The sequence below is a fragment of the Saprolegnia parasitica genome (assembly GCF_000151545.1).
Source record: "Saprolegnia parasitica CBS 223.65 unplaced genomic scaffold supercont2.64, whole genome shotgun sequence".
Classification (NCBI taxonomy): Eukaryota; Oomycota; class Saprolegniomycetes; order Saprolegniales; family Saprolegniaceae; genus Saprolegnia; species Saprolegnia parasitica.
The window spans coordinates 114,848-140,167 of NW_012156458.1; the positions used below are offsets into that span (position 1 = coordinate 114,848).

General features: G+C 59.1%; 13 protein-coding genes across 13 annotated transcripts; 7 read left to right on the forward strand and 6 right to left on the reverse strand.

Moving 5' to 3' along the window:
- Nucleotides 1–432: 432 nt before the first annotated feature.
- On the reverse strand, nucleotides 433–1,439 carry SPRG_10779 (hypothetical protein; the record flags this gene model as incomplete). The annotated part of the gene is made up of 1 exon (XM_012350342.1): nucleotides 433–1,439. The coding sequence occupies exon 1, from the start codon at nucleotides 1,432–1,434 to the stop codon at nucleotides 433–435; it is 1,002 nt and encodes a 333-aa protein (XP_012205732.1). The 5' UTR covers nucleotides 1,435–1,439.
- Nucleotides 1,440–2,117: 678 nt separating this feature from the next.
- Nucleotides 2,118–3,928, forward strand: SPRG_10780 (hypothetical protein; the record flags this gene model as incomplete). Its single annotated transcript, XM_012350343.1, has 1 exon — nucleotides 2,118–3,928. The coding sequence occupies one exon, from the start codon at nucleotides 2,118–2,120 to the stop codon at nucleotides 3,879–3,881; it is 1,764 nt and encodes a 587-aa protein (XP_012205733.1). The 3' UTR covers nucleotides 3,882–3,928.
- SPRG_10781 (hypothetical protein) lies at nucleotides 3,859–5,936 on the reverse strand (the record flags this gene model as incomplete). The annotated part of the gene is made up of 10 exons (XM_012350344.1): nucleotides 3,859–4,228; nucleotides 4,278–4,373; nucleotides 4,418–4,540; nucleotides 4,591–4,692; nucleotides 4,751–4,891; nucleotides 4,938–5,039; nucleotides 5,088–5,177; nucleotides 5,234–5,716; nucleotides 5,762–5,844; nucleotides 5,888–5,936. 10 exons carry the CDS (start codon nucleotides 5,934–5,936, stop codon nucleotides 4,034–4,036), a joined length of 1,464 nt encoding a protein of 487 aa, XP_012205734.1. The 3' UTR covers nucleotides 3,859–4,033.
- Nucleotides 5,937–6,819: 883 nt separating this feature from the next.
- Nucleotides 6,820–8,441, forward strand: SPRG_10782 (hypothetical protein; the record flags this gene model as incomplete). The annotated part of the gene is made up of 7 exons (XM_012350345.1): nucleotides 6,820–7,229; nucleotides 7,285–7,503; nucleotides 7,552–7,671; nucleotides 7,732–7,824; nucleotides 7,875–7,997; nucleotides 8,041–8,139; nucleotides 8,193–8,441. Exons 1-7 carry the CDS (start codon nucleotides 6,903–6,905, stop codon nucleotides 8,439–8,441), a joined length of 1,230 nt encoding a protein of 409 aa, XP_012205735.1. The 5' UTR covers nucleotides 6,820–6,902.
- Nucleotides 8,442–8,856: 415 nt separating this feature from the next.
- On the forward strand, nucleotides 8,857–9,190 carry SPRG_10783 (hypothetical protein; the record flags this gene model as incomplete). Its single annotated transcript, XM_012350346.1, has 2 exons — nucleotides 8,857–9,146; nucleotides 9,169–9,190. The coding sequence occupies 2 exons, from the start codon at nucleotides 8,857–8,859 to the stop codon at nucleotides 9,188–9,190; spliced, it is 312 nt and encodes a 103-aa protein (XP_012205736.1).
- A 24-nt stretch (nucleotides 9,191–9,214) lies between these two features.
- On the reverse strand, nucleotides 9,215–11,536 carry SPRG_10784 (hypothetical protein; the record flags this gene model as incomplete). Its single annotated transcript, XM_012350347.1, has 9 exons — nucleotides 9,215–9,680; nucleotides 9,728–9,830; nucleotides 9,884–10,016; nucleotides 10,057–10,152; nucleotides 10,208–10,257; nucleotides 10,311–10,455; nucleotides 10,502–11,105; nucleotides 11,159–11,355; nucleotides 11,402–11,536. The coding sequence occupies 9 exons, from the start codon at nucleotides 11,534–11,536 to the stop codon at nucleotides 9,215–9,217; spliced, it is 1,929 nt and encodes a 642-aa protein (XP_012205737.1).
- Nucleotides 11,537–11,771: 235 nt separating this feature from the next.
- On the forward strand, nucleotides 11,772–12,152 carry SPRG_10785 (U6 snRNA-associated Sm-like protein LSm3). The gene has a single exon (XM_012350348.1). It carries the CDS (start codon nucleotides 11,796–11,798, stop codon nucleotides 12,072–12,074), a length of 279 nt encoding a protein of 92 aa, XP_012205738.1. The 5' UTR covers nucleotides 11,772–11,795; the 3' UTR covers nucleotides 12,075–12,152.
- SPRG_10786 (hypothetical protein) lies at nucleotides 12,098–13,020 on the reverse strand. The gene is made up of 3 exons (XM_012350349.1): nucleotides 12,973–13,020; nucleotides 12,849–12,923; nucleotides 12,098–12,800 (listed from the first exon to the last, which is right to left on the reverse strand). Exons 1-3 carry the CDS (start codon nucleotides 13,001–13,003, stop codon nucleotides 12,166–12,168), a joined length of 741 nt encoding a protein of 246 aa, XP_012205739.1. The 5' UTR covers nucleotides 13,004–13,020; the 3' UTR covers nucleotides 12,098–12,165.
- A 1,645-nt stretch (nucleotides 13,021–14,665) lies between these two features.
- On the forward strand, nucleotides 14,666–17,526 carry SPRG_10787 (hypothetical protein; the record flags this gene model as incomplete). Its single annotated transcript, XM_012350350.1, has 7 exons — nucleotides 14,666–15,449; nucleotides 15,507–15,620; nucleotides 15,668–16,293; nucleotides 16,339–16,358; nucleotides 16,424–16,557; nucleotides 16,602–16,937; nucleotides 16,985–17,526. 7 exons carry the CDS (start codon nucleotides 14,666–14,668, stop codon nucleotides 17,524–17,526), a joined length of 2,556 nt encoding a protein of 851 aa, XP_012205740.1.
- Nucleotides 17,527–17,540: 14 nt separating this feature from the next.
- SPRG_10788 (hypothetical protein) lies at nucleotides 17,541–18,447 on the reverse strand (the record flags this gene model as incomplete). Its single annotated transcript, XM_012350351.1, has 2 exons — nucleotides 17,541–18,206; nucleotides 18,257–18,447. 2 exons carry the CDS (start codon nucleotides 18,445–18,447, stop codon nucleotides 17,576–17,578), a joined length of 822 nt encoding a protein of 273 aa, XP_012205741.1. The 3' UTR covers nucleotides 17,541–17,575.
- Nucleotides 18,448–18,804: 357 nt separating this feature from the next.
- SPRG_10789 (hypothetical protein) lies at nucleotides 18,805–19,354 on the reverse strand. Its single transcript, XM_012350352.1, has one exon. The coding sequence runs from the start codon at nucleotides 19,247–19,249 to the stop codon at nucleotides 18,896–18,898; it is 354 nt and encodes a 117-aa protein (XP_012205742.1). The 5' UTR covers nucleotides 19,250–19,354; the 3' UTR covers nucleotides 18,805–18,895.
- Nucleotides 19,355–19,920: 566 nt separating this feature from the next.
- SPRG_10790 (hypothetical protein) lies at nucleotides 19,921–22,686 on the forward strand (the record flags this gene model as incomplete). The annotated part of the gene is made up of 1 exon (XM_012350353.1): nucleotides 19,921–22,686. One exon carries the CDS (start codon nucleotides 19,921–19,923, stop codon nucleotides 22,684–22,686), a length of 2,766 nt encoding a protein of 921 aa, XP_012205743.1.
- Nucleotides 22,687–22,832: 146 nt separating this feature from the next.
- SPRG_10791 (hypothetical protein) lies at nucleotides 22,833–25,004 on the forward strand (the record flags this gene model as incomplete). Its single annotated transcript, XM_012350354.1, has 1 exon — nucleotides 22,833–25,004. The coding sequence occupies one exon, from the start codon at nucleotides 22,833–22,835 to the stop codon at nucleotides 25,002–25,004; it is 2,172 nt and encodes a 723-aa protein (XP_012205744.1).
- Nucleotides 25,005–25,320: the final 316 nt, after the last annotated feature.

The following is a 25,320-nucleotide window of genomic DNA, read 5'->3' on the forward strand; positions in this document are numbered from 1 at the left end:
AGTCGGACAAAAATGCTCTTAACGGCACCAAAATAGGGCATACTTCGCCAATGCTCCTCAATCGCGTCGTTCAACGCGTCTGCGGCTGCCGGAACCAACGATAAGTGGATTCAATACACCGTGGTGGGCAGCTCCCGCGTTGCCGTCCCTGCTGTGCATCGGTCCTCGGCCCATGCAATGCAGGACGCGAAGTGTCCAATATGCACACTATATTGAGTGGTATTTGACCTAAATTAGTGTTGCCCTAAGGTCGTGCAGTGTGCCTAGGCTACATGCACACGGTGATCATCCGAACTCAGATGTCGATGATCACAGTACACTGTAGTAGCTGCTAGTGCACTCAAATAGGTGGACGTGGAGTACCAACCCCACACAGACAGACACCATGCAAAACTAAATAAAAAACACCTCTATTTACATGGCATGGTCAGGTCACGCCTTCTCCACGTACTGCCACGGACGGCCGTACTTGGTCTCGAGCGTATATCGGCTCGTATCGACGTCTTCATGCTTTCGCGAACGGAGGCTGCCGTCGCGGTCTTGGCACATGACGCAGTGCCACGGTGTCGTTGGGATCGCGCTCTCGAGCTGCGGAATGAGCGCGACGCTGTATTTCGGGCCTGCGTTGTCGTACGCGTGGATCGAGAGGCGGATCGCATGGGGGTAGCAGTCGTCGACAAGCGACGAGAACGCCATGTTGCGCTGAATCATGCACTTGGCAGCGACGCCCGCGGCCTTGTCGATCGCCGATTTGCTGAGGCCCGCCCACGTGAGCGCCAAGTCCTTGGCCAAAAACCGGCGAAAGCTCCGGTACGTGGCGAGCAGTTCGCTGTCTTCCTTGAGAAGAGCCGCCATGTCGAGCTGGTCACAGCCGTAGCGCACGAGTAGCTCCGTATTCGGTTCCTCGGTCGTCGTGTAGGCCTCGAGCCGGTCGAATACGAGGTGCGTGAGCCCGCTGTCGCGCGCCAAGTCTTCGAGCGCCATCGCGTACGCGTCCATTGTATCGAGCGAGACGCCGATGATGTCGTTGAAGATGCGTCCGTCGCTGAAGATGACGGCGCGCGCTCCATGGACGTACACGGACGCAATTGCCGCGCAGAGGGCATCGAGGCGAGCGAGCGCGACGGCCTCGCCGCGGTCGGGGAGGACTCCGAGGGTCTTCTCGCGGACGTTGGGCGACTTGAACGGAAACGCTGGCATCACAAACGTGATCGGGCGTTGGTGGGAGACCGCGTCAGCGACAATATCTTCCACTCTGAAACGCCCGACCGTTTCAAACCGGTCGCCAGGCAGTTGGTGGAGGAGCGGCGCGAGTGCGGCCAGCACGGAGGCCAGCACCTTGTCCTTGTCCACGAGGAGCGCCTTTTGCGTCGGCTCGGTGGACACGCCTGCGTCGGCGTCCGCGACGGCCACTCGGTCCATGTGACACACCATCGTCGATTTAGAGGCAGGAAATTGGATTATGAAGGCACTTTCTTGCACCAGGTATTATCAGCGTCAAGCTATTAGAACTGTATGTATGTACGGTATAGACATAGACTGCCAAAGATGTGCCGTTGGTTTCCGTACCACACATTGTCGACGGTGCATTTTGCAAGGCAAACGCGCCAGCTGTTGGACTAGGCAGCGCCGAGGCTTGCGGTCCGCCGCCAATCGGATGCGCTGGTCGATGCTGAATGGGTGCCTGCACGCGTCGTGCGCCACGCGTGAAGCGCGTCCGCTGTGGAGTCAACAGCATGGCACAGATCGTAGAGTAGTACGTGCCCGTTGCGCAGCGTCCAAGCCTTGTACATTCCTTCAACTGCTATGCCATGGCGGTCGTTGTAGCTCACGACCTCGTCACCGACGAGGGGCTCTCGTCCTTTCGATATGATACAACACTACTAAATGCCTCTAAGATTGGCACAGAGCTTTGGGACAGTCTTTGTTCCTCCAGAAAAACGAAATATGATGGCAGTAGTTAGTGTATGACGGGATGGAAATCAGAGGCCGCGAAAAAACACACTGGCGTGCACCGTCACAAGTGGATACGAGGGCTAGGGGACATGGGTGCGAATTTACAAACATCTGTACGCACGGGTGCACTTCAGGATCTGCACTTTTCAACGCGCGCAGTCATGAGTCCACCTCTGCCTTCGCCGCGCCTCGACGGCATGATTCTCGACGCCATTCGGCCGCTCCTCAACCTCGGCCATGCCAACGACGTGTTCGTGAGCACTGGCCAACAACTGCTGGCGGCATCGATTGCGGCCGCTGTCGAGAAGGACCTGCCCATCACGTTTGTCTTGCCGGCGTTTCCTTGCAAGTCGCCAAATGCCGCCACCGAGGTGCTCGGGGTTCTTCCCGACCGCGGCGAAGAGCTCGCGCTCGGCCGTCTCGAAGCCATGTGCGCCGCGATTGGGGCCGTGTACCCCCCGGGCGCGACGGTCACCATCTTCAGCGACGGCCGCGTCTTCAGTGCGATCCTCGGTGTGCCGACAGCGGTCGTGCTCGCGTACAAGAAAGCGCTCGTCGCCATGGCCGCAGACCATGCACACATCGTCTTTGACAGTTTGGACAACCATGCCGACTCGATCGACGCGCTTTTGCGCCGGTTTCACGTCGACGCCAATGTCGTCCACGATCTTCTGCAGCACGACGCAGGTCTGCAAGCGACGCACGCAACGTTCCTCGGCTTCCTCGCGCGCGACCTGCCCGAGGCAACGAGCGACGAGCGGCGAGCGGCGGCCAACGCGATGCTGCAGCGCAACGTCGCGTTTGCCCGACTCGTCGACGAGGTCTTTCCGAGCGCGATTCGCCTCTCGATCCACGCCACGTCGAACGCCGGGCCCAAGTTTGGCGTCCTTCTCTTGCCGCAAGCGCCGACGACCCGCCCGCGCACGCCGTGGCACTGTGTCGTCTGCGAAGATCTCGACGGCACCGTGTCGGCGATTCCGCGCCACGAGGTGGATACGACGCGCTACGAACTCGTCACCAAACGCGGTCAACCGTGGGGCTTTGTGGAAACGCCCGAGTCGGCGTTGGCGGCGATGGACGTGACGCTGGCGCCGTGGCGTCAAGGTCTCCTGATCACGGCCAACAACACACGCCATCATCCATTGTCGCTGCGCGAGCTGCCAGCACGCGCGTTGCGGGCGCTCGCCACCAAGCACAGTGTGGTGTGCCTCCGCGGGTTCTGCGAAAACGACGATATCGAGGCCGTCGCGTCGCACCTCGGTGAGATCCTCTCGTGGCCCACTGGCAACATCCTCGAGCTCAAGCAGGACAAGCTCGAGGGCCTCGCGTCGCGGTCGCACGAGCCCATGGCGTTCCATTACGACGGCATGTTCAAGCGCATTCCAAACAGCAACGTCCTCGGCGATGTGCCGCTGTACCAATTCTTCCAGTGCTTTCAGCCGTACCCCGACCCGGACGACGACACGAACGGACGCACGCTCTTTGTCGACTCGCGTCGACTCCTCGCCGCGCTGCCCGCCAATGACGTCGATCGACTGCGAGGCTTGCGCATGACGGCGCAGACCGCTGCCAACGCCATGTACGGGTCGGCCAGCCTCACCCACTACGCAGACATTGTGAGCCGCCACCCCGTGACGGGCGAGGAGATCTTGCGCTTCCATGAACCGTGGGGGGCCGATCGCACCGAGTACCAGCCGACGACGATCACGATCCAGAAAAAAGATGGAGGCTCCGAGGACGAGAACGCAACCGAGCAAGCGTGGTGCTTTGAGACACTGGTGCCGCTGCTCTACGACGCCACGTTTTGCTACTCGCACCAGTGGCGAAAAGGCGACTTCGTGCTCTCCGACAACTTTGTTCAGCTGCACAGCCGGACGCCCATGGCCAAGGTGGGCCGCGAGATCCAGCGCATCCACATCAATTAAAACCAGTTCAGAGATAAAAACACGTAATAGTAGAGCAAAGATTCCAGAGGTTCGCCGGTATCCGCACGACTCGTTGCAGGTTTGCATGCCGCATGTGCTACACCGTGCGGTATATTCGCATCGAATGAGGCTTGGGAACAGCGTCATCTAGTTTAGTTGACGGTGTCCACGTAGTCGTCGACAAGCGTCCAGTCGTCGTCGCTCTCGCCGCTGGACACGTCCGAGTCGTACTCGTAGACGGAGGAGCCGCTGCCTTGCGGGGGTTGCTCCAATGAAGTGCTCGTTTGCAGACGCCAGGCCGTCGCGAGACTCTGCCAGCACAGATCCGCTGCGTCGTCGTCGTCTGGCTACAAGCGTTTCGTGGGCCACTTGGATGCCATACAGCAGGGGTGCTACCGGTGTGTCGGAGGCCGCTTTCGTGTAAAAGTCAAAGCTTTCGAGGATCATGGCTTCATCCATCCACGTGGCCAGCGCATACGGTGTCATCCCGCCCTTTACATCCAAGGGTAGACATCAAAGCGAGGTTAGTATGGTACCTGGTTCGGCTTGCGGATGCTGGTGGCGGCGCCTCGCTCGAGGAGCTGCAGGATATGCCACCGGCGCGCGCACTCGTCTGTCAGATGCAGTAGACAGAGCGCCAGGAGGCCGTTGCGAGGGGCCTACATCGTGTTGCTGTCGGTGAACGAGAGAGCGATGCTACTCGACGCACGGCTTTCTGGACCACGTCGATCGGTGCGTGGAGGTCCAGGAGGAGCTGCGCCATGCGAGGCTGGTTGCTCGTGTACGCTGCGACCAAGGGCGCTTCGGATTGCTATTCACTCCAAGGATAAGCACCACACATCTCATGCGAGGATGTGAGCTACTCGTACCTGGCAGCGCCGGGAGCAATCCCAGTCGATGCTGTTGTCGTGGAGATCGCAGGGATTGCCGAGGTACGCCCCCGCGCTCACGAGTACCTCAACCATAGCCTCATTTCCGGCCAGCACCATACGCTGGAGCAGCGTTTGCTCCTACACCAAGAAATTGCGTCTCAGGGCTGCTTGCTTGGCGTCGTACAAAGTTGGTCGACTGAACGTTTGCGCCATGTTCGAGTGCGTAGCCCACCGTCTCGACATCGCTGTGATCGAGGGCGCGGGCGAGGAGCCGGTCACTACACGTCTACCATATCGCGCTCATGAAACCAGTCGGATGCGAGTATGGTGTCACCCCCGAGAGCGTGGCACCGTGGTCGACGAGGAGCCGAACAACGTCGAACGCGCCGCGATCAATCCAGTCAAAGCGGTCGTCCGAACGGTGCTACCGGTTCCCAGACGTGGCGTGAGCACCAGTAACACGCAGTACGATTGGGGAACCTTGTAGAGAGGTGGGACATAGGCAAGGTGGTGCAACGCCGTGCGAATCGACGTGAGCGCCCCGGCCTCCAACGCGTTAAAGAGCTGGGTTGTACGGTCGCCGACGGCCATGGGCAATGGCGCAAACGAAAGACGGTGGTGCGCGAGCAGCGTGGTTTCGTCAAAGTAAAAGACGTCGCTGCACGTCGGCATGTCTCGTGTGTGGGTCTCGAAGTAGAAGGGGTTCATCCACTCCACCTCCCAACGGTACGCGACATTGGGCTCGATCGCGCCGAACGAAAACGACTCGACGATGCAGTGGTCGCCGAGGTAGATGCACTGCACGAGGTGTACATTGGTACGCGCAGCGTCGCTCGTAAAGTCAACGAGGTACATGAAATAGCGGCTCGTCCAAAAGGCGTCGGGAAGCAGGCATTGGATGCGCCCCGACGTCTCGTGCAGCGTGAGCGAGAGCGAGGCCTCCGCGCACACGGCGCAGCCCGTCTATTTTGCGCCCATGAAATGGCCAGCACGTAGATTCTGGAATACCTTGAAAAAGGTCTTGAACCTTCCTACGTCCGTGATGGCAAAGGCGTCGAAGCGGAGGCCGGGCGACGCCAAGAGCTCTGTGCCTACAAGGGAACTGGGGCTCTCACCCGCCCATGCACGTCGCACCGTCGGGCAGCGGCGATGTGCGCGCGCGTGCGTCGTCCGGAGTCAGCATCTTGGATTGTGGGTGGGTTGTTGGAAGTGCAAAGTGATGGACCAATCGCAAGGCTGCGATTTAGATTGGACCAATCCGAGTCGAGTAGGAATAGAATGATAGTCATTTGAGATCTTGGAGAGGATTCCTTTTATCAAGTCAGTTGAGCAGGTATCAACTCGAATGGAGAGGGTTACTGAGCAATGCTGGTAGATACCATTATGCTCCGTGAGATATACGTCTCGTTGTTGTCCACAGATGAGGCAGAATCGAACGCTGCAGTGACTGCTGATGGCAAGGAAGGCGAGTGACCTCGGTCACGAGGGAGAAACCCTTATGGTAGGTCTCGTGTGCACGCGTAGGAGCGCTCCAGCATTATCTTTGTGCATATCAGAGATAAGCTTACTTCATTAACTGAAATATAAGGTAAAGTGGCGATTGACCGATGACCAAATTTTGGTCATCGACGCTGCACGTTAGCGCAATCATTCTGTGGCAAAAAGTTGGGTGTTTTTCGTGCCTGCCATACAACAACGTCATATGCACATGTACTTCAAGAAGAGATCTGGCAACGCACGATGCAGATCAGCGCCCCAAATCCAATCTCACAACCCATTTTAACGGCAACCCGTCGAGCCATGCCATTCACAGTCAGCCACGCCCTCGCACTCGAGCGGCCTCTTGTTGGTCCGTCCAGTCTCGTCATCCACAGTTGTTTAACAACTGGTCTAGGGCACGCTGCGCCATGGAACGACCCGGCGATGGCCTTGACGAGTTTGCACTTGACATTGCCGTGGAGTGACGCACCGTTTGCCACCGTAAAGGCTCCTCGCCCACTGCGCGTAGGTCAAATAAGAACACATATCACTAGATTGGCTGCGCAGCCTGCAACCAGTCGCTCACGCAGTGCTTGGACGACGCGTACGGCCACCTGCACGTCGCGTGCCCAGTGAGCCAAGATGCGTGCATCGCACCTACCATTTTCGCATGAGCCGCCTTATTCCGTCGCTGCGTCTCGTGCACTGTCTCTACGACAAAGCGTCAAGCAGCGCAGCACACGTCGACCACACGCTCGACGGTCCGTTCCAGCCAGGCATCGAGTACTCGTGGCGCGTCGCTTTGGCGTCGCTGTCATGCGCCCCGACCTTGCCGCGTCCTTGCGATGTCTTTTTCTTCGAAGGCGACACGCCGCTATTGCACCACCGCATGACGTTCACGGCGTCTGTGTCGGTACCGCAGGACCTGCTCTACGATGCCATTGAGAAGGGCTTGACGATTGGTGTCATGGACGCGCTGCACCGCGGCGCTCTCACCGTACTACGCCAACCCACTCCCTTCCGTGAGTTAGATCTCTTAGCGCTACTTGTAGCCAGCAACCGGTGGCGTCGCACTGCACTTGGCCGTGCAGAAGCGGTACTTTCCCATCATCGACGTGCTCCTTGCCCACGGCGCGTCCTTTGAAGCAATGGACGCAGCGCGCGCGGGGTTCCTTCTCACTACCAGCCACTCCGTGTTGTACCGTGCGATGAAAGCGGGCGACATGGACATGCTTCGCTTCCTCCTCGCACGCGGCGTGCGTGCGCTCTCGGTACACCCCTTGCGTACAAGCTGCGCGGATCGAGTATGTCTGGTGTAGGAAGATGGCGGGAATGCGCTGCTGCTAGCCATCGCGCGCGGGACGCCCGACATCATCCAATGCTTTCTGCAGCACATGCGCGCGGACGACGACCTCAATGCGCGCTTTGCGTGGAAGGCGGTACAACCTGATGCGATGCTCTACGATCGACACTGTGCTCATACTATGTCTGTCTAAAAGGGAATGGTATCTCCTCTCTCGGCCGCGTACGACTGCAACGAGCCTGAAATTGCGCTGCAGCTGCTCGAGGCCGGGGCGAGCGCCGTCGCCAGTGTACATTCTTTATCTCGTTGTGGCGTCGAGACGCTGACATGGTTGAGCAGGGTCGTAGCCACAGCGTCCTCCTCTACTGCATCACGGGTGTCGTTGACGCCGACACGGTCCTCGCCCACGTCGTCCTTTTGCTCGAGCGCGGCGCTGGCGTCGACATCCATAAAACCATCGACGTAGCTCATACGCTTTGGACGCAACACACGCAGAATGTACTAGGGCGAGACGTCGGCCATGACGGTTGCGATCGAACGTCGCTTGTACGAAGTCGTGCTCGTCTTGGTCGCGCACCAAGCAGAGGCCACGTCCCGCCCGTCGGTACACTAGCGACATGGACGGATGTACGCATCGCTCATACGAGTGTGGTGTAGAACTCGTACGATGCACACGTATATGCCCTCGCACGCGACTGCGACGACGGCGGGCACATGCTCTCAGTCCTTGGCTTACCGTCCATCTCGTACGCACCGATGGCGGGCAAGTCCGAGCCCGTGCAGCGCATCGATTTGAGTGCGCTGGACCAAAGCATTCTCGATGCGTTGCTGCATGCGCCGCCCGTGCAAGCCATGGAGACGCTCGCCATCACGGACGACGCCTCGGACGACTGGCTCTTGCTTTGAGTGAAAAATTCGTGTTGTTTTTGTGCATCCAAAAGTTTAAAATCTAATGTCATACAATCAGGTCATTTGTTTGTGCGAGGCAGGTAGCTAGCCGTTTGGGCCAAAGAAGCAGCCTTGGCCGCCACCTTGAGTGCGCACTCGGTGGGCTCCACCGCCCTGGACTTGCCGAAATACGAGCTGGTCGTCATCTTGGTCGCTCGGTCTTGGTGCTGGTCTGCTTTTTACAGTGCAGAGCTACCCTCTACAACGTAGCCGCCGTGCGGTCATGGTAAGCGTAGTGCCATACTTCGTGCAAGAAAATCAAGGGGTCCTTGACGTCGCGTCTCATGCGACAGAATGACCTGTCGGTGCTTCGTTTAACGCGTTTACCCACCGTCGTTTCACGTTCAACGCGTTGTATCCAGAGTAACTGCACATGGCCAGCGTCGTGCTTGCGCTTCTGCTGGGCGCTGCCGCCGCCGACCCGTACCTCGTCGAGTGCTTTTGCAACACGACCGTGACGTCGCAAGTCAGCGTCATGACGTCAGCCGAGAGCAGCACGACGACCGCGGTCTTGACGCTGCCGACCTGCCTCGGGGACGTCTTTGGCACGACCGGCATTCGGTGGTACGTCAACGGGCCGTTCGACGCCGCGGTCACGTACTGGCCGACCAAGACGGTCGAGTACAACGGCGACCGCGCCGCGATGCGTCTCATCCGGCTCGGGTACCGCTGCCAAAAGACGCAGCTGGTCGACGCCAAAGCGCTGACATAAAATGACATTGGAATTGGTCTTAGCGGTGCTGCTTCTTGTACTTGATGAAGCGGAGGAGGTTGAGGCGCGTCTCCTTCGCGTGGCCGACAAGGTCGCGGTCCAGCGTCTTGGCCTCGGCCTTGATCTTGGCCTTCATGCCCGCGCTCACGTGCTCGAGCGACGCGAGAAAGTTGAGGCGGAAAAACACCTCGTCGTACTGCTCGTCGCTGTAGATATCAAAGAGCGCGTTGAGCACTTCGCAGACCACTTGGAGGTCCGTGTCCGAGAGAAGCGTCCCGAGGCACTGGCCGAGCACTTGGTTCTCGGCCAGCGAGTGCGGCTTCTTCCCAAGCGTACCGAGCACGCGGATCGCGGCCGTGCGCGCCTCGATCGACGCAGTTGCGTTCTGCGCGCAGCCGACGACGAGCCCGAGCGGCTCGTTCGCACACTCGAGCGCGATCTTGTCGTCGACCGACCGCGTCACGATCGCACCGACCGCCATCATGCTAGAGCCTCGATCAGACGCGCGTCAAGAGAGAGAGACAACTCGTACATGGCAGCAGCGACGTCACGCTCCGACGTGAGTGACGCGACGTGCGTGTACATGGTCATGAGGTTCGCAAACACTTGAGTGAGCGAAAACGACGCCTCGAGCTCTACAAGAATGGACATTCCAAGTCCATGATCGTGTCCGTATGGCGAGGCGTACCGGCGCGCGACGCCGCGAGCACCAAGTTGGCAAAGCAGCTGCAAGCACGTTCGCGGATGAGGCCAAAGTCGTCGGCAATGTCGGCGTGCAGCGTCGGCGGGATGACCACGAGCGCTTGCAGCATGGCATACGTCTATCAATAAATCAACTCGATCCATCGAGATATCGTGTACGTACGCGCGCCAGCATCTTCTCAGACCAAAGGCTTGGCTCGCGACCGACTGGTTCGCGGACGAGAGCGGGCCCTGGCCGGCGAGGGACTGCGCCGCCTGCGGAATCAGTGGCGTGAGCACCGAGGCGGTCGTTGTGTCCAGGCAAAAGTACCTCTTCCATGCCTTCTTCGTCGTCGCTGCCCCACTCCTCGTCGTCATCGCCTAGAAGAATCGAATCCATGAGAAGATGCGTCGACACGGACACATGGCCATACCGTCATCGAGGGCGAGCATGTTGGAGACGATCTCGAGGCCGAGCGTCAGCACGTGGACGTTTTCCTTCCACGTCTTGATCGTGTGCTGGGCCTTGTTGGCGGCCTCCATCGCGGCGCGGTCGGCCTCGTCTTCGGTCTCCGAAATCTACGCAGTTGCTACGTTAGTATATCGCCATGGGATCGCACTGTACAATTTCGGCGTTGCCCATGGCTTCGGCTGCAATCGGGACACTTTCCGAGGCGAGCTGCGCCTGCGAGACGACGCCGACGGCATCGTACGCGACCGCCGACGAGAGCACAGGGAGCAGGAGAGAGAGGCCCGCCGCGTTCTCGAGCGCACCCGGGAGGTTGATGACGGCACCGATCGTCGTGAGACGCAGCGACATGTTGTGCTCGGGCGACTGCAGCAGCTGCAGAAGCGTTTGCTGGTAGCTCACGTTGGCGTTGATCAAGGCGTTCCACTCGGGGTTGTTGTCGGAGAGCACGAGCATGAGCTTGGACGCTTCCATCTGCATCGACGGCGCAGCCTTGACCGGCAAGCACTTGATGAGCGCGGGCAGCACGAGGCTGCGCTGCTGCGTGATCTGTGCGAGCGCCAGCGAGCAGCTCTCGGCCAAGTTGGCCAGCAGCGAAAAGATCTGCTCAAGAATCTGGAACGCATGCACGTCCTTGTTGACAATCGCGTTGAGGTGCTCGTCCGTCGTGTACTCGCCGACGAGCTTGATGCACGGCGTGATGACGTCCTGCGACGTCATGTACTCACACACGTCAAGGCCACCGGCGATGGAAATGTTGCTACATAAAACCACGACCATCAGCGAAATAGATCGATGCATAGTGCAAGGTACCGAAGCGCGCCAACGCTGTGGAGGCGCACGAGCTTGGAGTGGTCGACCATGCGCGGAAGAAGCTTCTTCATCAAGCCGCCGTTCAGCATCTTTTGGAGCAGCTTGGCCTTTTCGGGCGACATCTGGTCATCGCCGCCAAAGTACGACGCCAGCGCCACGCACGTGGCTTCACGCACTGAGCCTTGCAAGCTCGTCAACTACACAGCGTTGTGAGCGTTGCAGACAAGGTCATCATGCACGTACGCCGGCGAGGAACTCGGGCACTTGGCGAATGCCGCCTTCCATGGCTGCATCCTCGAGCTCGGCCTGCGACGGCCCGCCCGTCGGCGGCACGACGCTCTTGTGGCCGTTGTTGCGGCGCTTCTTGACCTTGCCCATCTTGCAGTAGCTTCAATTGTGCCCCGGACTTGGACCAGTCAATGGGCGTCGCCTTTGGCGTGCAACCGGAAAGGCCATTGATTATCATTTCGGCCAATCAAACGGCGTGATACCAAGGATGGCGCGCTGGCATTCGGCACATGCCACCTTTAAAGATCCGCTGCGATTGGCGCGTTTTCGAATCAATTTGACCAATCCAGTTGCAGCGAAGGTGGTATACATTTGTTCAGTCTATTGCCAGAACCACACAGCAAGCGCGATGGCCTCGATCGACGAACCTCTCGACCTGATCAAGCTCAGCCTCGACGAGCGCATCTACGTCAAGTGCCGGGGCGACCGCGAGCTCCGCGGCAAGCTCCAGGCGTACGACCAGCACCTCAACATGATCCTGAGCGACGTCGAGGAGACCGTGACGAGCCATGAAGTCGACCAAGAGACGTACGAAGAGATCGTCAAGCAGGCCAAGCGCCAGGTCGAGATGCTCTTTGTGCGTGGCGACGTCATCGTGCTCGTGGCGCCGCCCTTGCGCACGGGCTAAGCCGAACAGTACACACTCCTCCTCCTCAATCATGATGGACATGTATAACTTAAACCGCGTCGCGTCTTGGCACAACGATGCATCGTCCGCCTTAGCTGCCACGATGGTACGCCTGCGTCTGCGGCGCCGACCGGTGCACATTCTCTGCGACCGAGTTGCGCGGGCCTTTGGCCGTTAACGGCCGCCCATGCTTCGTCTTCGTCTTGGAGGTTGCCGGCGCGCTCGATGATGTCCATGTGATTTCGTCGTCTGCATCGTCCTTGATCTCGACAGCGACGTGGACTGTGCGAAGAAGATCATCGCAACTGCTGCTTGTCCAGCATTCTTTGCTTGTGGGCTTGGAACGGGTCGTCTTTCTCGGCTGGCTCTTGGCCTTGACGGGGCCCTGCTCGTTGCGGCGGTCATGGAGCCAGAGATTCGCGTCTCGCAGCTTGCGCTCGCGTTCTTGGGCTTGTTGAAGAAGCTCTTTTCGCTCCTTGTCGAGCGCTTGACGCAGCTCCTTGCGCGTGTCCATGTCGTAGACAAAGTCGACCGGCGCGGCCCTGGCGCGGGCAGCACTCTGGGGTCGATACGTCGTTCTCGCCGGGTCGCGGGACTGGCTCGAGGACGCGCGCGACAGAGTCTTCTCTTTCTTCGTCCTTGTGGTCTGGGGCGGTACAAAGGCAGGGTCAATGGCGACCATGGCGCCAAATGCGCTCTTGGTTGCATCGAGATGCAAGCCGGCGGCTACGATGCGGTCCAAGTCGGTATCAAAACCTATCCTACGACACGTACGCTTTGGCGTAAAGTGGCCCTTGGCCTTGTAGCCGCGCAAGGACATGCCGCACGAGTGCTCAAAGCCATCGATGGCTACAAGCGGATCGTTGCAGCGACGTAGAGTAAGGCATGGTCCTACTACCTTGGGCGCAGGAGGCTGTCCCGACAAACATTTCGACCTATAAATACCTCCAATTTCAGAATGAACCCACCACCAAACAACATTTTGGCGGCTCTACGCCTGTGGGGTCGTTTTGGCTCAATTTGGTGGTGCAGTTGCCAGTTGCAATCGATCTGCGGGTCAACAAGAACTGCGTAATCTGCCGATTCAAACACAGGCGGAAGTGTGGTGGAGGAGGACATGGGAAGGCAAGAGAAATCGTGTAGAAAATCCACCGGTTGTGCTTTGAGAAGTCGTTCTATGCCGGTATGTCAGATGAGAGGTTGCCAATGTTTCCATGAACTAAAATGGGCATGCTGCTCCGTTGCACGAGTATGACGAAGATATAGTCCACCCGATTGAATGCAAGAAATCGAGTATAAAACACAATCGGTCGTGCTTTGTGACGGCATGCCGCACTTTTGTCTGCCCACTGGGCATCTTGTACACCTCTCCATGCAATATCAACGTCGACTTGAACACGTCTTGGTGGGTTCGCCCAGCGAACAGGCACGCCGCGGCGTGGTATTTGGGACGCAAAATCAACGGCGACGTCGCGCTCTAAGACCGCTGCAACAGCGTCCCGCTGAGCGAGATCGTTGCCCGCCAGCGCTGGCGCCTGCTGGGTCACGTGTTGCGCATGAGTGTAGACGTCGCTGCCAACCTTGCCGCCGCCCGCTACTTTGACGCTTCCGAGGCGCCCCGTTTTCTAGGCCGCACCAAGATCACGTTGCCGATCGTCCTGCACCGCGACCTCCAGTCGTTGACGCCGCCTCAGTCGCTGGCGTCTCTTGAGGACCTCAACCAACTGCGTAGCTCTGCCGCCGACGGCACAGCCTGGAAGGCCTTTACACAGCGAGTCGTCATGGGCCTCACCCGCGGCCACATGCGCCCCCGGACGACCACAGAAGAGTACAACGAGCCCCCGCGCCGCCGCCTGCGCTACCACGGCTGGCAAGCGAATGAAGAAGAAGGAGATTGCTAGTCTCTACGTATGCGAACTCTTTGTAACAACGAAGATAACGCGAAACACGTTCATATATAGAAAATCAACGTAAAACCAACGCAGCTGAACATGGAAAAAAAGAGGCTACTAGTACTAGTACTGCGGAAGTCAGAATAATAGCCTGTTTCTTGCAAGTCAATGAATACGCCGACTCTGAATTCGATTGAACTCGATTGAAAGGCGTCAAAAACAGCTTGTCCCTCTGCACCACAAAGAGCATTGGAGCAGGTCCTTGCTATAGCGGTCCGTTGGACCTGGACCTCTCTAGGTTGCAGCAAAATACAACCGGCCATCGACGTCTTGTGGCTCTTGCAGCTACTTGACGCACGAAGCTGGGTGACCACAGGCCTCCTACACAGCGCAAGCAATCCTTTGACAATCGTTCAGCTCGCAACGACAGTTTCGATGGAGAAAGTGCGCTTTTGAGTCGACAGTGAGGTGGCAAGACGTTAATTTACCTCCCGGAAACGCCCTCCGGATAAATACCCGAAAACTCGCGAGCGATCGCTTGATTTTATTCCGATGGCATTGTATTTTTATATTTATTTTTATTTAACATAGTGTTTCGAGACGGTTTTATAGAATTTTAAAATAATAGCTGCATGGTTTTTATTCCCGTTTGCTTGTTACGGTGCCCAGAAGGGAAAGGTGATGATGAGGGACACGGACATGGGCCAGGACCGCGCCGAGGGCCGCCGGGTCCGCGGGTCGACCATGGCGACCGGCAATCCCAAGGCCTCCATGTTCATGCGGATACGTCAAGCGCAGGTGACGGGGCAGTTCCCGACATGGAGCTCTGTCCGGGAAGCCCAGCCTCGGCGCGGGACGCCATCGGCCGCGGGTGCAGGGCGCATGCAGCTCATCGCGCTCCCGCCCATCGATATGCTTGCGAGCGTCATGAGCAAGACGCACCAGCGCATGCTCAAGCAGATCCGCCAGCTTGAGGAGCTGCTTGACGCTAACAAGCTCGTCGAGATCGTCGTCCCGTTGCAGACGATCTCGCGCTCGATCGTCCCGCCCTCGGGCACCACGACCCGCAAGGACGACCGCGACAACTTCATTCAGATGGGTGGCCCCGAGGTGCTACTGCGCATCATCTACGCGATCTTGGGCGACGACACGATGGAGCTCTTCCCCGGCGCCCATGGCACGTCGGCGCCTCTGCCGAACGTCGCGTATTCGTACCAGGACGAGTCCAACACACGCCGGCGCCGCGCGCCCAGCACGGACGCAGCGTCGCAGGACAAGCTCACAGCACTCGCCGAGTCGATGAACTTTCTGCGCGAATTGTGCTTCATTGCACCGGCGGTCGCGGAGCGCCTCGGTCGCGACGACCACCTCACGGTCGTCCTCTTCCAGCTCATGAGCAACGGCCTCTTCTTCGAGCATGCTGCAGGGCTCGTCGAGGAAATCCTCTCGATCCGCGAAGACTCGTTCGACCTCAGCCGCGTGCGTACGTCCCCCGCGCCATAATCATCTCCATGTGTCTCCTCACTCCTCTTTGATGTAGCCAACTTTCAGGGCATCGTGCAGTCGTTCTCAACGCGGCAGCTCGCGTTCTTCTGCCGCATCCTCGCCCTCATCGTTTTCGAGCCCGAGGACCGCCGGCTGCTTGAAAACTCGCGTACGAACGGTCTTGGGTCGCGATGAAGCGAGTTCACGCTTGTGTAGGTGTCATCAAGTCGATCGAGCTCCTCCGCCTTCGGCGCGAGCGCATGCAGAAAACCGACAACACGGTCGACCGCAACCACGCAATTTTGTTCCAGACGCCTGCCATCTTGCATCGGTTCATGCTCGTGCTCCAGCTGCAAAACTATTTCTTCTCCATCAACCCGAGCTACGACCCGTTCTCACCCGAACTGCAGTCGTCGACGGACCTCGCGATGCTCTTCTCGCTCGAGCAGCACGAGGAGTGGCACATGTTTCAAGAACCGACGGTCCAGGCGGTGATGGACGACGCCATGCACGGCCGCACGCTGACCTCGGCGCCGTCGGACGCGGCCGGCTTTATCCACCTCTCGTCGACGTACTTTCGGTCGCTCCTTGCGCGGTCGCGCCTCGCGATGCCGCCCGCGACGCCCAACCGCAGCGACGTCGAGGTCGAGCTCATGCTCAAGTCGATTTCGCTCGCGCCGTTCCGCGTTGAAGTGCTTTTTGTGATTTGCACGCTACTCAGCAGCAAGCGCAAGGTCGACTTTCAAGACACGTTTGCCAACATGGGCCTCGTGCACGTGCTCACGCAGATGTTTCAGCGCCTCGAGTGGAACGCACCGCCGTCGTCGCCGCCCTCGGTACACGTCGTTTGTTTCGATCGTCCATACTGAAAGATTGCACATGGATAGCAACCGCTGCATGGCCCCGGGTATCTTTGGCTGCGGCGTGGCTCTTTTCTCTCAAAGGAAATGGCAATTGATATATGGATGCTAGGTGCGAGTGCAGCATGGACGCATCGCTCAAGATTCAGTTTCTCCGGCTCATTCACAACTTTTGCGACCGCGACGTCCAAGAGCATGCGAACAAGCTCTTGCTCTTGACGCCTGAAGAACAGCACAGTCTCCACGGTACCGACGACGCTGCCTCGACCTCCATTGATGATGGGATGTAGGCAACAGCGTTCTGGATCCGATGCGGACGCAGAAGGGCCTCTTGTGCCAGATCATTGACGTGCTCTGCGCGCAGCCGTCCGACTCGATCTACCGCTTCTGGCTCGCGTCGTGCGTCGAGTCGTTCTTGCGCCGCGCGTCGCCGGCCGAGCAGCTCTTTGTCGCCAAGACGCCGCTGCTCGCTGCGCTTTTGCGGGAAATCCTCGGGTCGGGCTTCAAACCGTCGGGCTCGCTCCAGTCGGCGTTTGACCTGCTCGGCGAAATGACCAAGAACAACGCGACGACGCTCGTGCTCTTCAACGACGCGCTCGACGACCTCCAATTCTCCAACTTTATGCGTACGTGTTGCATATATCGTTTCTTGTGGCGACGACATGGGATGTAGATGTGGTGGTGACCAACCTCGTCGACTCGAACGTGTTTGTGCGGTCGCTCCTCCTCTCGATCGCGCACCGCCGAGAGGACATGGCGTCGTGTCCGAGCCTCGGCCGCCTCTTTGCCTTCCTCGATGTCAACAACGTCCGCCTCCTCCGCGACCTCATGGGCATTGTCAGCATGGACGACATCAACCACGAGAACATTTGCTGCCTCAACACGGCCATCGTCATGTTTGTGTTTGAGCACCGAAAGGCCCGCCTCCCGCATCTGCTGCACGCGCTCCGACAGCACGATGCCGAGGTTGGCGCGAGTGCGCTCTGCGTCAACTTTCGCCACCTCCTCTGGTTCTGGGTCCAGTACTACACGCCGCGCGGCCGCGACCGCCTCAGCCTCGAGCACTCGTCCGACATGAAGTTTCGCGAGTGGTACGACGTCGTCGCGCTCCTCTGTGCCGACGACGGCTCGGACGCGTCGCTCCTTCCAGCGGCGCCCGTGCTGCCCGCGTCGCCGTATGCGCTGCACCACCAGCTGCGTCCTGGACGCGTCTAACACGACAAATGTGTGTGTTTTTGATCTCTTCCGCGTTCTGTGCAGAGCATCACTGCGGCCCCGTGCACGTGGTTGTGGTTGGCTGGAGCTCGGCAAGTCGGGCGTAGACGCGCGAGGCCGTGCCGAGAACCGAGGTGGCCGCCGACAAGACGGCGTTGGACGCGTCGAGCGTGCTCTGAACAAACACGGCCGTGTCGTCGGCTACAAGCGGCGACGCAAGCGCGTCGATCTGCACTTGCAGCGCTTGCACGGACATGGCGATCGCATCGACTTGGTCTTGGACCGTCGCGTAGTCGCACTTGATGCTCTTGCAGAGCACCTTGGGTGACGTCGGGTCTTCGTACCAGCTCGCAACGTGCTCGACGTGCTCGGGTGGCAGCGTCAGACGCGCCTCAGGGGCGTAGAACTCGAGGTGCAGCTTGAGCTGGCACGGCTCGGACGTCGTCTCGACGCTCTGGATGTACTCGCGCATGCCTTCGTAGTCGCGCCGCGCGAGCTCGAGGCGCACCGAGTACCGCTTCGACCGGTCCTGCGGACAGAGGTCGCCGTCGTCAAAGAGGAGCGCGCGGTACCGCATGCTGGCCTCGTCCACCTCGTAGCCCTTCCAGAGCCCAAGGAGCACCTTCTTGGTCGGCGAGAGGAACGTGATGTTGTGGAAGAGATGCATCGTCACGTCGCCCCTACGCAGCGGTCCATGTCGTCGTCCTCGGCGCGTGGACAAGCGACGTACATTTCGTGGTCGACGGACGCGTACTTGGTGAGCGGCTCTGTCTTGTCGTCGAGGAGGCCGGTCCGGAACGGCGCAGGCTCGCGGATCGCTATGGGCTCGCGGATCGTTCGCGGCTTGCGCTTGATCTTGATGTCGACGGCTGCCACGACGGCGACGAGCGCCAGCAGCACCAGCAGCGCTCGGGGCGTCATCGGTGAAGTGCGATTATCCGGACGCTAATCCCACGCAGCTTCGAGGCCAGGAGCACCATTTTGGTGCAGGCCAAGTTGAGTGTTTTTCAGCGACTGAAGAGTGCACTCAAGGTCCCGTCGACTGTCAAAATCTGACAGCAACCTCACAGCGTAGTAGCCTCATGCCTTATGCAGCCATCCTGTAGCTTTCGCCTGTTTAAGGTCGCAGCTCTGACACGAGGACAGACAGTGGTGTCGCTCCAGCTTTTTTTCTGTGAGGGTCGTCGGTTCGAGGCGCTCGGCGTCAGCGGATGCGATGGAAGCTGGAGAATGGCGAGAGGATTGATGACGATGAAGCGGCTTGGGCGTGACCTTGACGGCGTATATATTACGATATGTTACCAGCCAAGCCCGTGCCCATCTCTTGACGGTTCACAAAGAGTTGATGGTCTCGATGATGATGGCGTGCTTAGTAGTCCGAGCCACCGCCGAACATGTCCATGCCACCGCCGAGGTCGGCCTCTTCTTCTTCCTTCTCTTCAACCTTGGCAGCGGCGGCCGGGGCAGCGGCGCCACCGGCAGCCGGGGCAGCCGAGGCGGCACCCGCCGACGGGCCGGCAAGGAGCTTCTCGACCTTGAGGCCCTTCTCGATGGCGTCGGCGAAGAGCGTCGGGAGGTAGGCGGCGACCTTGTTCTTGGAGGCGTCGAGGGCGGCGACGATGTTCTCGGCCGAGACGTCGACCTTGGCGTCCGTGAGGAGGAGGACGGCGACCGAGGTCGCGAGTTCTTGCTTCTGGGCAGCGGACAAGTCAGCGATCGACATACTACTAAATCAAGAGATACGAGAAATGGACTGGATCCAATTAAGCTGCAAAGCTGACAACAGTCTTATGAGCAATCAAATCCGCGGCATCGGCGATGGCATACCCACCAACCAAATCGAGCGCGGCGTTTTGCACCAATCGCAGCGCACCAATTGCGCCAATCACCACGCGCCTCCATTTTGGCCAATCACAATGCGCGAGAGTGCGCCTCGCATCGCCACCATTACTTTGTTGTAGGCCCCGTGGGTGGCCCCCCTATGTCGCACACCCCAATGAATGCAAAATTGGGACCTGTCAAATTAGGTGCACCCCAGGGACCCATTAAAAAGCACCGATCGTGCAACCGACGCGAGGAATTCATGAGAGAGCTCGATCTTGGCGCAACCACGCTGCAACTCGAGAAGAATATGTGTACCAGGGTTAGTAGTCAATACTGCTTCATGTGCAAAAGCTGACAGGAGTATCAACAGGCTTGGCGTACGAACTACTACTGTACGAGTAGTAAATCAGTTTCTGGCCTCGAAACGGCGGGTTGCACTTTTTAGCAACGCTTGGAGAAATGAGCCGCGTCCTACCCGCGGGTCCGTGGCACTACGACCTCGACGCTGCATCTCGTCACTGGTCGCAGCGAAAGGTGGCTATTGCAGGACTCGTTTACCTCTGGTCGGCCATGGCCATTGGTGCCTACTACCTCGTTCTCCTCTCGCGCAGCTTTGCCAACGACCTCTGGTGGCCGAGCTTCAACACGACAGGGTACCAGCTCTTTCTCGTCGATGCCATCAACCATGCCTTGGAGCAGCGTCTCTCGGGTGTCGTGGACCTCACGCAGCTGGTCATGCCCAAGTCCTATAGCGCAACGCAGCTGCCAGTGCCCCACCCGACGCGCGCGCGGGCTCTCTTACTCACTGAGCTCACGTCCATCGAGTATGCGATCCTGAACATTCGCAACATGAGCGCTGATCAATCCATGACGCTACCCACGCTCTTCTGCTATGTGGACTTTGGCCAGCGCTGGGAGCTCGCCCACACAGTCGCTCGCCAGGCGCGGTGCAAGGAGCGATACCGCTTCAACGGCGCCATCTATCTGGACGCAATCGTTCGTAATGTACAGTGGGGTAGGCTCATGGACGCCTACAGCGATGACTTGAACGAAGCTGTCTTTGCTGCCGTGAACGCATCAGGCACCGACGGCCACGAATGGTTTACCGCGACAGCAGCTGCCAGCCTCTCTCTTGTCGACGAAGCTACGCATTGGCGGTCGTTTGGCGTGACGCGCTTTGAGTTGCAGTGGCAAAACATCGCGTTCACGGGCCTCCAGTCGACCATGACAGTCGTCAACGCACTTGGGATAGCGACAACCATCGAACTACAACGACCCACCTACGCACAGGGATCTTGGACTTCCAACATTTTCAACGTTTTCTTCATGAACGAGATCTTCTTCGCAGCCACCTGCGACCAGAGCCTCGTGCGTCATTCAACCAACTACATTATGGAGACACAGTGTATCTACTCTGCGACACCTGGCTTTGAAGGCTTCCTCGGCCTCAGTGACAGTCGCGGCCGCTTTGTCAAACAAACGGGACTTGTGCGCGACGCCATCGGACCGTTCTTGTCCGTGGACCTCTTCGTCCTCCCTCCGCCTACTGCTTTGCTGGATGCGATCGCAAGCTTTCAGCGCGTGCTTTACCAAGCAGTACAAGCCAACGCCACAGCCGCTCGCGACTATGAACAGCTCCCAGCACTCTCGGCGCAGCCACTACCAGCGGCGTGGGACGTGGACGAGTATCTCTATTACGGCGGCAACCCCATGTGCTTGAACGGAATCGGGCGCAGCTACGTGCAGTCTGCCTTTACGTTTGGCGATGCATGCAGTCAGCCATCCTCAGCAACCATGGTAGCCCAGCCATCCGCCATTCTCTTTGCTCTGAGCTTGAGCGGACCCAGCGTATCACCGATGGCTATCTGCATCTCCGTGGTCTCTGCGAGCATTGATTGCATTCGTCACGTGACCAGGGCCATCGACCTCACAACATCTCAGAACTTGATCAACGAGACGCTCTCATCCGCACTGACCGCTGTGATCAGCGACATGCAAGTGAGTCTCATGCAGTTTGCCTCCGATCGGAACGGCTCCGAGTGGACACTGCTCACGGCACCCATCTTGCACGACACCAATCCGCTTGGCTGGGTCTACGCCTACGAGTGGGCCACCGGTATCCGCGAAGTCGTCTCGTTTGAAGGCGACAACGGCACGCTCGTGCTGATCTCCGACGCCTATCAGAGCACTGGGACCCAAGATCCCAACACGGCGCCGCTGAGCCAAGCGTCCACAATCGTCTTCTACATGCTGCTCTATTCGTCCGTGGTCTTGGTCGCGATTGCTGTAGCATGCACAGTGCTGGCTGTACGCACCCGCTTGGCGTTTGCGGGTCAGAACTTGTTTGTGTTTCACCGCGTGGCTGCGTCGACGTGGCTTGGGCGGCCGCTCATGTTTCTTCGTGGCGCCTGCGCGCTGTTGCTTCTTAGCACTGCCCCCGTGACACTGACGCAAACCAATGGGGTCTCGGCGCTCGTAAGCTCAGGCCGTCCGTTCTACGAAGCGATCGTGCTGGCAGGCGAAGCCAACTGGATCACGTACGTCGTGTACGAGTGCCAGCTCGTGCTCCATCCCGATGGCTCGATGGGTGCGGCGGCCGTCGTCTGGTGCATCTACAGCCTTCTTGATGTGCTTGCACCGGTCACCGTAGCCACCACGCTAGAGCGCAACTGCTCTAGCACCGACTACTTCTACTCGCTGAGATGCACCAATGGCTCCATCTCAATTGGCAGCTTGCAGCGTCTCTACGTGTTGCTCGGCATCCAAGTCGCTTGCCTTCTTATTGCGATCTGCTGGCGACACCACCGCACGCGAGTCGACAGTCGGCGCCCGATCACCGTTCTTTTCTCAGGTGTCGCGAACGCACTGCTTCATCACGAGCTCGATGACATCGGCTACGTCCTCACGGGGCTGATGCCGCTGCAGCACGGTCGCGTCTTCTTTGACGTCAAGCTTTGGGTCGCCGTACATGTGGCTCAAGCGCCTGTAGCATCGACCACCGTTGCGGCTGAGCCAGTGCGCTTGCCATCGTTGCCGTGGCATGGCCGTCTTGTTGCTGTCGCTGGCTTTGTCTACGTTCTGGCTGCTGTCAGTAGCAGCTACTCGTACTTGCAGATCGCCAAGAGCACCCTCGTCAACGACCTCATCTGGCCCGGCTTCAACCTCTCGAGCACCCACGTCTTCTTGACGACCTGCTTTTGGGGTCGCATCGCCATGAACCAAACGAACGGAGACTTCAAGCTCACCGACCCCGCGAACAATAGGATCGGTTCAACAGACGCATCGATCACGAGCTCACCAACCCACTTTGGTGCTCGCATGCATACTCAACTCTGACTACGCTCATTGACGCTGTGCAAGGTCTGCGAGCCACCGATGCTTGTGACGCACCCTGGATCTTTACACCGTACTGCTTCCTTGACTTTAATGGCGTCTGGGACATGGCTGTCACCGCTAAGCGCCAAGCTCGCTGTCGTCGCACCATGCCAACCAACGCTGCCGTGTACCTCGAGTCGCTGCTTCGCAACGTTGAGTGGGACGACTGGGTCGCTTGCTGGGGCCCTTCGTTCGGCTCTGCCTTTGGCAACGATCTCTCAACGACGCGCCAAGGACATATATTCCTCGCCTCAGTGAGCCAACCACGCATCTCTGTCGCAGACGAAGTCGCCTACTGGCAGCGCTATGGTCTCCAGTCGTACGAGCTGCAGTGGCAAAACTTCAAGATTATCGGCCTCGACAACACATACAGAATCGTCAATGCGCTCGGTCTCACATACCCGTTTACGCTCCAGCGCAGCCAGGGCCAGTATCGGCTCGAGTTTCAGACCACATACAAGCTCTACTGGTCGCTCGCCAACGACCTGGCCAACCTGCCAAACCAGACGAGTTTGCTGCGGTCGTCTCCCGTCTTTGCATACGCCAACACATCGTTGGAAGACGTCTACTTGGCGAACGCCACCTTTCTGACGGCGCCGCTGCCAGCAGGGTATGCAGTCGTCCGTGCAGCGCTGGGTCCGTTTGGTGCGATTGACGCCAAGTACGTCGAAGTGCCACCGGTCGTCCGCGCCGTTGCTCGGGACATCATGTCGGCTGTCGCGACGCACCGTGCGAGCGCCGTGAGCTTGCAGGCCGCCTACGCAAGACTGCCAGTAAGCTTTTTGGATTTGCTCGTTCCGGCGCCTTGGTTAAAGCTTGGCTTCAACACCGTGGGAGGGTCGCTGCTCTGCTCCGACTTGATGATGGCGAGTTCGAGTCCGATCTCGGCGGGCTTCTTACGTCTTTTCCTCTTTGAGAGCAAATGCACGGGCGGCGTGATCGCATCGACGTTTACCTCGACGCTGGATGGCTGGGTATTTGCGGCGCTTCTATCAAACACTAGCACCATGGACGACCACTGTCTGCAAGTGCCGAATGCAGTCGCCCAGTGCCAAGCCACGCTCACGGCCGTCACGCAATGGACGTCGACGATGGCGCCACTCCACATACCGTCGCAGTCGGCGGCCATGGACGCCCTTGTGGCGCTCAACATCTCCCTCATGCAGTACGGAACTCTCAACGAATCAGTCCCCCTCGCGCTCTTCACGACGCCGCTTCTGGATGAAAATTTTATCTTTTTCGGCTCGATGTTTGTACTCGAGTGGCTCCGCGGCCAGCGGGATGTCGTGACATTTGCAGGCGACCACGGATCGCTCACACTGCTCTCAGACCTCGTCGTCCGAACGGTCGAGCCGGTCGAAGCCGCCGAGCTCTCGTCGATGTTTGCTCTATACGCCCACGCCACCGTCCAGTACATCACCTACGTCATGGCGGGTCTCGCTGCCGTTGCAGGCGTTTACATTGTCGTCAGCCGCGGCCGCGTCGAAGGGCTTAATATGCTCGAGCTCAGTCGCGTCGGCGGCATCGTCTGGGTGGGCCGCCCGCTCTTGGTCGTACGGAGTTTCACTGCGCTCTGCCTCTTGTCGACGGCGACGTCACTGTCGCTACACTACCCAAGCCCGCACCTGGTGTCGTTTGCGACCGAGGCCTCGTCAGCGCTGACAACGTGCTTGGCCGCTAGCGAGGTCACGTGGCTCGTCGGTATTCTCAACGACATTTTTCTCGCGATCACACGCGAGCACTCGATTCGCTACGTCACCATCAACAGTGTGCTCGTGTGGGCAGTCGCAGCGTGTCTTACAACCCTCCGACCCGTTCAGCACAAGGCGAATATGGCTTTCCGCTGCGTCCCCACGGCACTGGACCTCCAAGTCACGTGCTCGACCGGCACCATCGCGATCGGGTTTCTGGATCGCGTCCTGCTCTTGATCCTCATCATTGTCGTCTGCAACGGAGTCTGCTACGGCCTCGTGCGGAGCCTGTGGCCCGTGTCGGCGTCCGTCCGCCGCAGTGAGTCGCTTTTGCTCACGGCCGGCGCCAAGTTTCTCTTTTCACACGACGGGTGGCTGCTCGGCGACGTCTACTACATGGATCGCGCGTCGGCGCTGCTGAGCGGCCTCGTGACGGTCTCATGGCGCGGCTCTCTACTGGTCTTTGACGTCAAAACGTGGCGGCTCCAGCCAATGTATACAAAGAAGCTGGCCGCCGAGCTCGTGCTTCCTCCTCGGCTCGCATCGGCACTACCGCTTCCCGACACGCCGATCGAGGACGTTGTATGAGTCGACGGTGACTACTCTCTTCTGTGACGTCAAGGCACATGCCGGTTGGACTCGGAAGGGAACTCGGAAGTGAACTCGGAAGTGAGTAAAAAGAAATAATCCAAGCTACCAACCATGGCTATCAACATCGCCCGGCGCGGGTTGGGGATCATGGAGGGCACGCCTCTGAGGAATGATACTCGGTAGTCCATGCTGCCGAGAGAGGCTTGCGTCCGAGCAAGGTGGGCACAGCACACAAACGAGATGGACGTGCTAGGATGAGAAAACGGACCTTTGGAGAGAGGACGAGTCGGCACTCGCGTATGTAGCTGCCACG

Coding starts and splice junctions, on each gene's coding strand:
- SPRG_10785 (XM_012350348.1), top strand. CDS start 11,796: ATGGCCTCGATCGACGAACCTCTCGACCTGATCAAGCTCAGCCTCGAC.
- SPRG_10786 (XM_012350349.1), bottom strand. CDS start 13,003: ATGTTTGTCGGGACAGCCTCCTGCGCCCAAG. Junction 12,924..12,972: donor GACAGCCTCCTGCGCCCAAG/GTAGTAGGACCA, acceptor ATCCGCTTGTAG/CCATCGATGGCTTTGAGCAC. Junction 12,801..12,848: donor GGGCCACTTTACGCCAAAGC/GTACGTGTCGTA, acceptor ACCGCATCGTAG/CCGCCGGCTTGCATCTCGAT.
- SPRG_10789 (XM_012350352.1), bottom strand. CDS start 19,249: ATGTCGATCGCTGACTTGTCCGCTGCCCAGAAGCAAGAACTCGCGACC.